Here is an 11,826-nt window from a genome sequence, read left to right as displayed (position 1 = left end):
AAGTAGCATATAATATTGGCTATCATAGCAGAATCAATACCATTTTCTTTGTTTCAAAAAGGTAATTATACTGACTGAAAGTGAGAAAAACACAGGTTATTACAAAAAGAAACAGATCTTTGTTTTAGCTCAAAATTACATGCATTCATTTTTTGCAAAAACTTGCTCTGCCAGTTTCACTTGTGGGGTAGCTCACAAACAAATATTCTTTTCTAATTTAAAAGCAGACTTAGCTGGTTGGAAGATTAATGTAGAACTTTGTAAAATAAGCCAGTAAAACGATGAACTGTATTAACTAATATGATCAATGTTGTTCGGCATTAATATTTTCATTTGTAAGGAAGTTTAGTAAATGAGTGAACAAAGATGGGCTGGGTGTGGTGGCTCACACCAGTAATCCTAGCTGGGAGGCTGAGGCAGGAGGATCACTTTAGCTCAGAAGTTTGAAAACAACCTGAGCAAGAGTGAGACTCCATTTCTACTTTTGAACAAAACTGGCCGGGTGTGGTGGTGCTCGCCTGTAGTCCCGGCTACTTGGGAGGCTAAGGCAGGAAGATGGCTTGAACCCAGGAATTTGAGGTTGCTGTGAGCTAGGCTGATGCCATGGCACTCTCACCTGGGTGACAGAGTGAGACTGTCTCAAAAAAAACCCAAACAAACAAAAAAGATATATATTTACCAGAACATAACTGACTTTTCATACAGAATAAGCTTAATATAGGGAACTGTGATGTTAGAAAGGTCTCAGATAAAAGACAGGTAGTAGTATAGACAACTGGCTATTACACGTGCCAGTAGGTATAAATTAACAAACTAGATACCTTAAATAATTTTTCATTCTGTACAGCCAATTTCATAAAAGTATACAGGAGAATACAGTCCCTCAGACTTTGGTTTTTAAGTGTTTTATTCTATCAGTAATAAGAATCTCACATGAAAGCATTTGTGACCAAAAATCATTATCTTTTAATCCAAACTATACAGTTTTATCAAGTGAATGAATAATTACCTGTTCAAAGTGGTGCTGAGGGCTTGTGTTTGTTCCCAGGTCTGTTCCTGTTATTGGCAGTTCTTTAAGTTCCACATGGAATATGTAAAAAATGAATCCATAGAGGGCTGGTCCCAGACCATTGCATAATCCTCGAATTCCTGTTATCATTCCTTGAACAACACCTAAATTATTTAAATAAATTATTTAGTAAACGACCTATTTTTTCATATCCTAGAAAAAGTACAAATATGAAATCACTTGATCTAAAATGAAGGCATTTATCAGACACTAGCAATTTATAGCAATGATATTAAAAACGTAGGAGCCATCAGCTCCACGAAATATAGTAAGCTGCTTTATGCAAACAGGAGCTCAGATGTACCAATATAAAGGTCTAACATAGAAACAAGTGGGCAGAAGCACTTTATTTTCCTAGATACAGCCTTCAAAATGTCCTTGGTTAAAAATCAGTCATGAGTTCATAAGTATTAATACAAATGTTAAAAACTCTTGTCTCCAAGTAGCTATTTCAGACATTTTTTAGTCAAACATATACCTTTTCATAGTTTGTTTGATTTTTATTTCTCTCTGGGATCTTCTCTGAAATTTAAAATGCCATTTGCTTTAGCCATAGGCCTTTCCTTCCTTATGTATCTATCACTGCCAGTCTTTTGCAACATGCTTTTTTCCCTTATGACTAGATAAAACATCCTTTTCAAAGAATTATTCCTTATCTGTTAGCAATTATAAGAATTAAATGTTCCCACCACGAAAGCATAAGACAATAAAAATATTTTGCTATATTCTATATCTTTAGATAACTAAAACCATTAAGATTTTTTTAAAATTAGAGATAGGGGTCTTGCTATGCTGCCCAGGCTGGTCTTGAACTCCTGGGCTCAAGCAGTTCTCCTGCCTCAGCTTCCAAGTAGCTGACACTATATAGGCATGCACCACCATGCCTGGCTGTACCCATAAGATTTTAATAAAAGGGCTATGAAAATTATACCAAGGTACCTAGCATAACATAGCAAACAATACATAAATGTTTAGTGTATATAAGATGGTCAACCTTCATTACTACATTTTCTAGCAAAAGAACAGATAGAGCCACCTATTAAAGTGAGAGACAAGGGAATATATATCTACCTAAGGATAATACCCTAGAATCTGCTTTTCCTGTGTACACTGAAAGCAATTTTTAAATTCTCTACCCTGAAGATATACTTGTATTTCAGTACTTAGGAAATGGAAAGAACACAGGATTAGAATATTCCGTACTTTTAAATAATTATCACTGGCTCCCTTATCAACTCACCCTGTTGATCAGCATCAGCAGTTCGTGAGACGAGTGCACTGACAGCTGGAAAGGTGATACTAGACATGGCCGCTACTGCCCCAGCAGCCCACATCATCCTGCAATCAAAGTAACAAAACAAAAATAATAAATTCTTTTTCTCCACTGTCTCCGTCAAAGTCAAACTATATACTTCAAATCAAGTAACTCTTGCTGTGGTACAGGACTTGCTCTATTCCTTTCTTACTAGGTGACTCTGGGACTGTCACATAAAAGTTTAACCCTGAACAAAAACACAGCCACTTATTCACAAGAATGGTGTGAGATGTTAATATAAAACTGGGATATCATGTTCCAAACTGTAAAATGTGTTGGGTATTATTTCTGCACAAAGTTGAGAGGTTATGTTGAGGGTAATGTATAATACAGATAAAGAAACATCAAATGTTTCCAAACATGTGAAGCCAACACGTCTTTCAGCAAGGGTCTCCTGAACTTATAATTCAGTGTGAAGATATCACTGATTTTATCTAATCCTTAAATTGTAAAGAATAAGTAACTTGGAAGCTCCTGGCTCGATATTTAAAAGAAATGTTTTCGATAATTTAAATTGTGAGTGCCTCTCTGTAAAAGCTAGACTAGAAAATCATCCACCAAAACACACACTTGGTGCTTACTCATATCCAAGTCCAAACACAGATGAAGTGGTCAGTTGTTTGAAACATTAGTGCAAACAACAGATAGAGTTCAGTCCTGTAATACCTTAGGCACAATGATACTGCAAATGTGGGCAGCCTGACTACTACCATCAGCTGCCTGCAGGAAACCAGACTGGCTGAGACAGAGCATGATGCTGGGACCAAAACAACTGGACTTTTTTTACTTCTGGTTTGTGGTCAGTAATGATCACTAGTGTTACACAACTATTTTTTCTAATCGGAAAAACAAAAATGGTAAATAATGCAAACTTTCAGGGCCTTGTTGCTATGGAATTACAAAGTCTTTTCCTAGTGACAAACTAATCTAGATTAAATACTCCTTAGAGATTCAAAAGCTCTATAATCTCACTCAAAAATTCAGCCTGTCACTTAGCTATAAAAGGTCACCTCTTTCAATATCCTCAAGCTATTCTAGAATATATAAATACACAAGTGGGAGATCTGTATTATATATATTTTGAAAAAAAAAAAAGCATAGCAAGAGACAGACTAAAGTCTATGCCCTAGGTAAAGCAAATAAAGAAAAAAAGGCTAACACCAAAATTAAGAAAATTAACATTAAAATATTTATACCTACCAAGGTTCTGAACCAAATCCATACCATGCCAGCTGCAATATTTGAAATCCCAGACCCAATAAAATGGTGTTCTTATTTCCAATTGACCTCATAAGTAAACTCAAGACTATTGTCTGGGGGGAAAAAAACAACAAAAAAAACACGAAAATGGTTTATCACAATAAAGTTTTTAAAAATAAAAATAAAATATTTGGTGACTTCTTTAAACCTATAATACAAAAGGATTATCATTACTACTTTTCTACAATTTGACTTTTAGCAACAATTGCCCTGAATATACCTGAGATCATTGGTCCAAGTGATGTAAGCAGATGAAAGGTCTCTCTGCTGATACAAATCCAGATTGAGAGAAAGAGAACTGAAAGGTAAAACTTTCTATTCCGTAATGAGGACTACTTAAACCAGAAGTTGAAAATGGTAGAGACACAAGATTCTAACTAATGATTTGAAGGCCTATTTTATAATAGCTTTAAATAAGTTTTTTTAGGTCCGAGTTAGTCCAAGATGCTTATTCCCCCAAGAAAAACTGATATAGTACAATGATTACCCATATACACTTTACCTAAATCAATCTATTGTTGAAACCATGAAGCATTTATAAACAATAAATCAATTTAATAAGAATAATTTGGGAGAAGTATGGTATAATAACCAAGAACAAGACTTTGGAAAAACAGCCTGGATCATGATCTTGGCTCTAACTGTGTGGCCCTGGGCAAGTCGCTTCACCCTAAACCTCACTTTCATCTCTTTAAAAATAAGGATAATAGCACCTCTTTTAAAGCCTTGTCATATGAATTAAATGACATATACGAAGTGCTTAGCATTGGGCCTAGCACATAGTAAGCATTTAATAAACAATATTATTAGTGGATGGGTTTTCTTATTAGACTTTTCTTTCACAGTTAATAGAAATTAAGCAATGATTTTTGGACAGCAGATAATATTTCTTGCTATTCTAAGTTTTAAATACAATACTGTTTAAGATAGCAAATAAGCCTATAGAAAAAGAAGTAAAAATAATTTAGGAAATCACTATGACAGCTGACACTCTAAAACTCAATTATAAAATACAGTAAGTTTAGAATTCTTTAAATTTGAGACAGTCTTAACAATTTAATCACAAATATGCCAGTGAAAAGCAAATGCAGATTCTTTTAAGGATTTTTGAATAATTAGGACTCACAGCTTTCTTAAGACTTTCACTTAAATCACTTGAGTAAAAGATTGAATTCCACAAGGCCTGGCTGTCTTGTAGAATTTTACACACCTCGGCCACAGAAGGGAACTCACCCAAAGCCAGCAGTTAACCAAAAAAAAACTTCAACTGAAAGAAACATTTGATCATCCTTTCACTATAAAGCTAGTACTTTCCACTCTGACAAGTATGAGGAAGATTTTCAATTTTTATTGCCCCCAGTCAAATGTGACCTGTATGATCTTGTTACTTCTAAGGTGGTAAACAACCTTATCCATGGTTTACAGGTGGGCCGGTGGCCAATATTATAAAAATAACCAAAAGATTAGAAATGATAAGGATTTTAGTATCTCTTGATTTTATTTATAGACTGTATCAAAGACTGGTTTCAATTAATTATGAAAAACCAAACTATGAGTATACCCAAAGCTCTATGGCATCAAATTGTCTGGGAAGGACAAGGAACTATATGCAAAGTTAAATAACTTTTGGGAAACTACTTTCAAGAATATCCCCAAATATAGCAGTTTCATCTAAAAAGCTGTGATTCCTTTTATGGCTCTAGGAACTCACAGGGCAAAAAACATGTGTTCTCATCATTCATTGCTAAATGCAACCTAAGAGGAAGGAGTGCTGTTAAAATATACAGATTTCACCTATGATGAAATACCTGCCACTTCAGCCATGAGACAAGGAAGTAAAGAGCACTGACCAGCAAGCCCAGCTCAGTGAGAAAAGGATGAACTGGCCAGCTGTGTACCCCGGAGCATGTATTCTTTCAGTAATGCTGGTCTAAGAAGCTGATGCTTCTCAAGCATAGATAATGAATATTTAAAAAAAAAAATGCTTATAAGATGCAGTCATCTCATAGCCCTTCATCCAACCCAGCCAGCCAGTAAGTATTTACTTATAGAAATTGGTATCTTTCCCTTTGTGGGAAGCTATTCTCAAAGAATAAATTCCAATTCATTAATAAGGCTCAGAGAGAGCACATTACTGGCCCCATTTCCATTTTATAGATGTAGTAACTAGAAAAAAATGGTAAATATATTTTCTTAAGGCCATGAGATGAATCATTAACACTGAAAACAGAATTCAGAAATACTAATTCCCCTTGCCTGGGGTAATGTCTTATATACAGAATTACTACATTAGGCCTACTGCTGTGTGAACTCCCCTCACACTCCCTCTCTCCCACATCTTATCATCTTGTGACCCCAAGCCACAAGGACACTGATCCTTATCACATGACATTCTATCTAGGGACATAGATTTTCTTCTCGAGGGCAGGAGGAGAGGGACTCTTCTCTTATTCACCTTTGTATCCCCAGCACCTACTAAGTTCTTAACTTTACAGAAACCATGCATGAGTTTTAATGTCACAGTATTCTCAACTCAATAATAATAATGGAATAAATTACTTAATACAGTGTACTAGACAGAAAAAAAAATTAGCTTGCTTCCCTTAATTTAATATAACTCTCATTTTGACTTAACCCAGATGACACAGCTTATTAACAGTTAACACTGACATCACCTTGGTCAGTCTGTCAACAAATACTTGCCAAGTTCCTAATAAGTCCAACTCTTATTGTAGGTCTGAGGACACAATAGTAAAAAAGTCAAAGTACCAGTCAGCACATAGACTACATTCTAGTGGAGGAAAGCTGGATATGAGCATGCTTATTTAACAAGTAGGATACTCCCAGGTTGTAGCTGCTATGATGAAAATAAAATAGGGTAATGTGACAGATATGCTGCTTGAACCAGGATCCGGGGAAGGCCTTTCTCTTTTCAAGCCAGGGTCTTGCTCTGTTGCCCAGGTTAGAGTGCAGTGGTGTCATCATAGTTCACTGCAACCTCAAACTCCTGGGCTTGAGCGATTCTCCTGTCTCAGCCTCCTGTAGCTGGGACTACAGGCTTGCACCACCATGTCTGGCTAATTGTTTAATTTTTCATAGACGCTGGGTCTCACTATGTTGCTCAGGCTGCTCTCAAACTTGTGGACTGCCTCAGCCACCCAAAGTGCTAAAATTATGAGTATAGGCCACCATGTCTGGCCAGAAAGTAAGTTTAAACAGAAAAGAGATGAGATTAAATTTCCATTTTATAAAAATTAACTCTGCCAAGAGGAGAATGAACTGCAAGAAAGCAAGAATGGAAGCAGAGACACCAGATGAAGGCTACTGCCATGGCTTAGACTGGGTTCCTAGTAACAAAGAGCATGAGAAATGCTTGGATTCAGGATATATATTGGAGATAGAGGTGACAGATAAACTGGATGTGGGCTAAGGAGAAAGAAAGGAATCATGAATGTCGAGGTTTCTGGCCCAAATAACCAGAAGTGGTGATGCCACCAAATGAGAACAAGAGCATGGGCAGGGGAATCCAGATTTTAGTTCTGGCCATGTTAAGGCTGAAATGTCCAGCCTGTGTGTCAAGTAGGAGCTCAGGAATTGGCCTGGAGGCACATAGATGACTAGATATGAGAATACAGAAGGAAAAAATGTGTAGAACTATATCCGTGTCCTCTTATAAATATGTATTTAGTGAAAGTGTTAGGAACTCACATATCAGTAATGAGACCTGTGGCAAACCACACTGAAAAGGCCCCAAAGGGGACAGCTACTTGGCTCTTACTGGAAGGTGGGTCCCTCTAGTGTTACCAGATCTAATCATTTTTGGGGAGAAGCTATCCATAATTTCACATAACACTTCCTGATTTTTAAATCCTTACTATTAATTTTTAAGGTTTTAAAAACACTATGGAAAAAAACCAATGACCTTTAATTTAGCACCTGCTGGGTTACAGGCAGTGCAGGGTGCCAGGGTGACAGAGATGAATATGATATAGTCCTGACCTTGAAATCTATTCAGAAGTCCACTAGAGCTCACAAACTACTGAGGGGAAAATATCAGAAACAAACACAGATAAAATCTATATTACAGTGGATTCTGTACAATCATAGAGATATGGGAACCCAGAAAATGGATACTTAGGGTACAGGACAGGGAGACAGAAAATACAGCAGGATCAAAGGCACATGGGTAAGAAAATAAACAGAGGCACAAATGATAAATGGAGCGCTACGAGTAGCTCTGGCTGCTGGGGAAGAGGGAGAAAGACACTGGTCTTTCAGTGGCAGGAGAGGTCAACAAGGGACAAGTCATTCTCAATTGTGTATTTCTGCAGAAATGAGAACATAACATCATTCTTCCACCTTTGGGGTTATATATGTAATATTTTAGTAGTTCATATACAACATAAAAATGTAGTATCAATTTTTACATGCAGAGTGTACACTCCTATTCACTTGTTTTTGAAGTCCAACTAATTTTTTCACTGTTCTTAATATGATTTGCATCTCAAGAACTGTGCTTCTAGGTAGGCATGAAAAGCTGAATGGTCACTTACAGACCTTTTCCCTAGTGGGCTGCGTGGCTGTATAAATCCACGCGGTGCCAACAATGCTGGCTGGAGTACTGCTTGCTCCTTTCCAGTCTTACTGCCTTCAGGATTCTGCTGCTGCAGTGATCTTTCCAATATAAATCCAACTACGCTCCTCTCCTTTATTTATATGTCTACTCTACCAGATTCTGCGCTCTCACAGACTGGTTTTCATCTTACATCCCTGTGCCAGGTGCCATCTGATGAACAGAGGAAAAAATCCCTCTAAAGCACCTTCAACTCATCAGTCTGCAGTGTTACTGCTCAAATTTATTAGGTGCCTACAGTTCCCATGATCAGTTAAATATGAAACAAAAGTTAAGACCTTACAGCTAGCAATCTTTTAAGTGCCATTACAGCAAATGTTAGCCTTTTCTCTTTACCTAAATCTAAACAAAATATTAGCAGATCTAATCTCAGCAATATATGGAAAAGAAAACCAAGACCAGGTTGTTGGATTGAATCCTAGGATTGCAAGGTCAGGTCAACCTTTTTTTTTTTTGGAGACAGAATCTCACTCTGTTGCCCTGGGTAGAGTGCAGTGGCATCATAGCTCAGTGCAACTTCAAACTCCTGGGCTCCAGTGATCCTCCTGAGTTGCTGGGATCACAGGCACATGCCATAATGCCTGGCTAATTTTCTATTTTTAGTAGAGATGGGGTCTCACTCTTGCTCAGGCTGGTCTCAAACTCCTGAGCTTAAGCAATCCTCCTGCCTTGGTCTCCTAGAGTGCTAGGATTACAGACATGAGCCACTGCGCCTGGCCTCAGGTTAACCTTCGGTAATTCATCTAGTTCTACACTTACTATTTGTATATTTTTCTTTGTATTTTACTTCAAAAAGATGCATGTTTTTAAAAAAAAGTCTTTTTTACACAATATATTTTCCTCCAAAGTTGAAGGGCATTTTCTGATGGCGAGGCATATATATTTAAATGCAATTAGTTTTTCCAGATCAAAAATTTTCAGGATAAAACTGAAGTTAGAAACAGTACTAATACACAATGCCATGTGTACGTATGTGTGGGGACATGGAAGATGTATATTATAGGATTTAAATTTAAACTTGAAGTTTATCAGTAACCCACCAAAAAGTCATAAATGATGAGATCTGCAGAAGGCATCCCACCCAAGGGATGGTGAACCATCCAAGAATCCAATTCAAAGGACCCTATCTTCCATTTTCTTAAAAGTTGAATAAAACAATGAAAGTTGAAATCTAGTAGATTGAACTAAGATGGGGAAAAAGTGTTAACTGAGAGTAGATCATTTTCAGAGACTCTAATAATAGCTAAGCCAAATAGCAAACAAGGAGTGAGGTTTTTTACAGAAAGGACCTGTGTGAGAGAATTATGGACTGGAGAAAAATAGTATTTTACTGTGGAAAAGAGATAATTTGGAGGCCAGGATGAAGAAAATTGCCTAAGAAAATCCAAATCTCTCTGCTGATGAATATCTTATTCATCAAACAACCACTATTTACCAACTGGGCTTCCAAGATACATACTTTCAAGTCATTCCTCTGCTCAAAACCCTCCAATGGCTTCCTATCTTACTCAAGTCTTATAATGACCTATAAGGCCCCACTAGATCTGGTCCCTCACTCCCTCTTAGACTTCATTTCCTAACACTCTCCCCTTGTTCACTCCACCAGAGCCATACTGGCCCCCTTCCTATTCTTACACATGCCAGGTACAGTCTCTCCTTGGGGTTTTATTTCTGTTCCCAGTGCTTATAATTCCCTTTCTCCAGATATTCTCACAGCTTGTTCCTCATACCTTTGCTTCTCTGCTCAAATGTCACCTTGTATCAAAAGCAAGGCCTTCCCCCCAACCTATAACACTGCCACCAGTTACTCTTTATTTCCCCTTTCCTCTTTTTCTCTGTAGTTCTCACTACACCTGATACATTTATACTGACTTATTTATTTTCTGTCTTATCCCACTAGAATGTAAATGCTACAACAGCAGGAATTTAGTTAAGTTCACGGCTATATCCCCAGTGCCTGACACATGGTAGGTATTCAATAAATATTTGCTGAATGAGTGAGCCAACAGTAGAACAAGGACTAACAACAGACATAACATTTCTGACTTCATACCAGTGTATATACTCTAGTGCACAACAATAAGCTGGCTTTTTGGTTTATATATCATATACTGATTAATATATATTAGTTCCCAAAATACTAGCTACACTAACAAAATTCAGTTTCTGAACCTACAGACCTCAAACTTCTGACTTTGGTGACTCCACACAGATACCATTACTCTATGAGGCCCCATGTCAATGGCCAGCCACAGTCACCCTCTATGACATCATTCTAAACAAAAAACTCACCTGTGCAATAATGGAAAGAATGCCAAGGACTGCTATAAATGCCGCAACACTTTCTGGTGAAAATTTCATTATCTAGAAGGTTTCCAGAAAAAGTAACATTAATGAATAAAAATATATAACAAATAGCATACTAATGCAACTATTTGTATATAAACATTAAATGGGCCAGAAAAAAATAAATGTAACTCATTTATAAACAAAGCATTCTTTAGAGGAAATATAACATGTCCTAACATACTAAAAATACCTACTTTTACATGGTAGGTCCCTTGTTTGGATATACTAAATTGAAGACAGATATCAAGCACTCACAATCATTTTACAAATAAATATTGTAGCATTTTGTGTTTTTTACAGGTACTGATAACGGCTTGATCTCTGCCTAGTAAGATTAGTGCCAAGGAGAAAAAAACATATTTTTTTCTTTTGTTCTCATTTTTTTTTTTTTTTTTGAGACAGAGTCTCACTTTGTTGCCTAGGCTGGAGTGAGTGCTGTGGCGTCAGCCTAGCTCACAGCAACCTCAAACTCCTGGCTCAAGCAATCCTTCTGCCTCAGCCTCCCAAGTAGCTGGGACTACAGGCATGTACCACCATGCCCGGCTAATTTTTTCTATATATATTAGTTGACCAATTAATTTCTTTCTATTTATAGTAGAGACGGGGTCTCGCTCTTGCTCAGGCTGGTTTCGAACTCCTGACCTCCAGCAATCCGCCCGCCTCAGCCTCCCAGAGAGCTAGGATTATAGGCGTGAGCCACCTCGCCCGGCCTTTTGTTCTCGTTTTGGCTAGCTGCTCTACCTATATGTGCTCTAAATCACAAACTGTTTGGAACAGGTGAACTGATTAAATCATCCCATCACCTCTATAAGCAATGGATAAACTCATCATCTATGTTGATGAAAAAAATTCCATCTTTTTGTCTAAGCTAACAATCTTAATATACAAAATACCCCCATAAGAAATGCATAAGGAACATCAGCCACACCAAACAGGAAGTTAAGTCTAATGGACTGTTTATAAAATGGTATTCATTTTTAAAGGTCTCTACTGAGACCTTTATAGCTCTCTTAAGATTAAATATTTTTATCATGGCATTAAACAATGAAAGTAAAGTCTACCATGGTAGAATAGGATTTTACCTGTCTGAGGTATAAAAAAAAGCTGGAGTATTGGCCTGCCTCCGGTAGGTAGGAGAGAAACACCGTAATGCAGATTAGCAGCACTATGGAATCTTGGCCCACTTTTTTTAAGGACTAG

General features: G+C 37.2%; 1 protein-coding gene across 2 annotated transcripts in view; it reads right to left on the bottom strand.

Moving 5' to 3' along the window:
- The window catches only part of SLC71A1 (solute carrier family 71 member 1), a 39,881-nt gene that overhangs the window by 1,513 nt on the left and 26,542 nt on the right, over positions 1 to 11,826 (bottom strand). For both annotated transcript variants that reach the window (XM_012748601.2, XM_012748602.3), the window contains exons 7-11: positions 11,709 to 11,822; positions 10,570 to 10,641; positions 3,585 to 3,697; positions 2,310 to 2,407; positions 1,010 to 1,173 (exon numbers count right to left, since the gene is read on the bottom strand). In XM_012748601.2, coding sequence (XP_012604055.1) covers positions 1,010 to 1,173; positions 2,310 to 2,407; positions 3,585 to 3,697; positions 10,570 to 10,641; positions 11,709 to 11,822 — 561 coding nt within the window. The remainder of the gene's footprint in view (positions 1 to 1,009; positions 1,174 to 2,309; positions 2,408 to 3,584; positions 3,698 to 10,569; positions 10,642 to 11,708; positions 11,823 to 11,826) is intronic.

The sequence above is a fragment of the Microcebus murinus genome, chromosome 2 (genome assembly GCF_040939455.1).
Source record: "Microcebus murinus isolate Inina chromosome 2, M.murinus_Inina_mat1.0, whole genome shotgun sequence".
In the NCBI taxonomy this organism is placed as follows: Eukaryota; Metazoa; Chordata; class Mammalia; order Primates; family Cheirogaleidae; genus Microcebus; species Microcebus murinus.
Note: the sequence above shows the minus strand (reverse complement) of the source record. Positions and strands in the feature narration are given on the sequence as shown.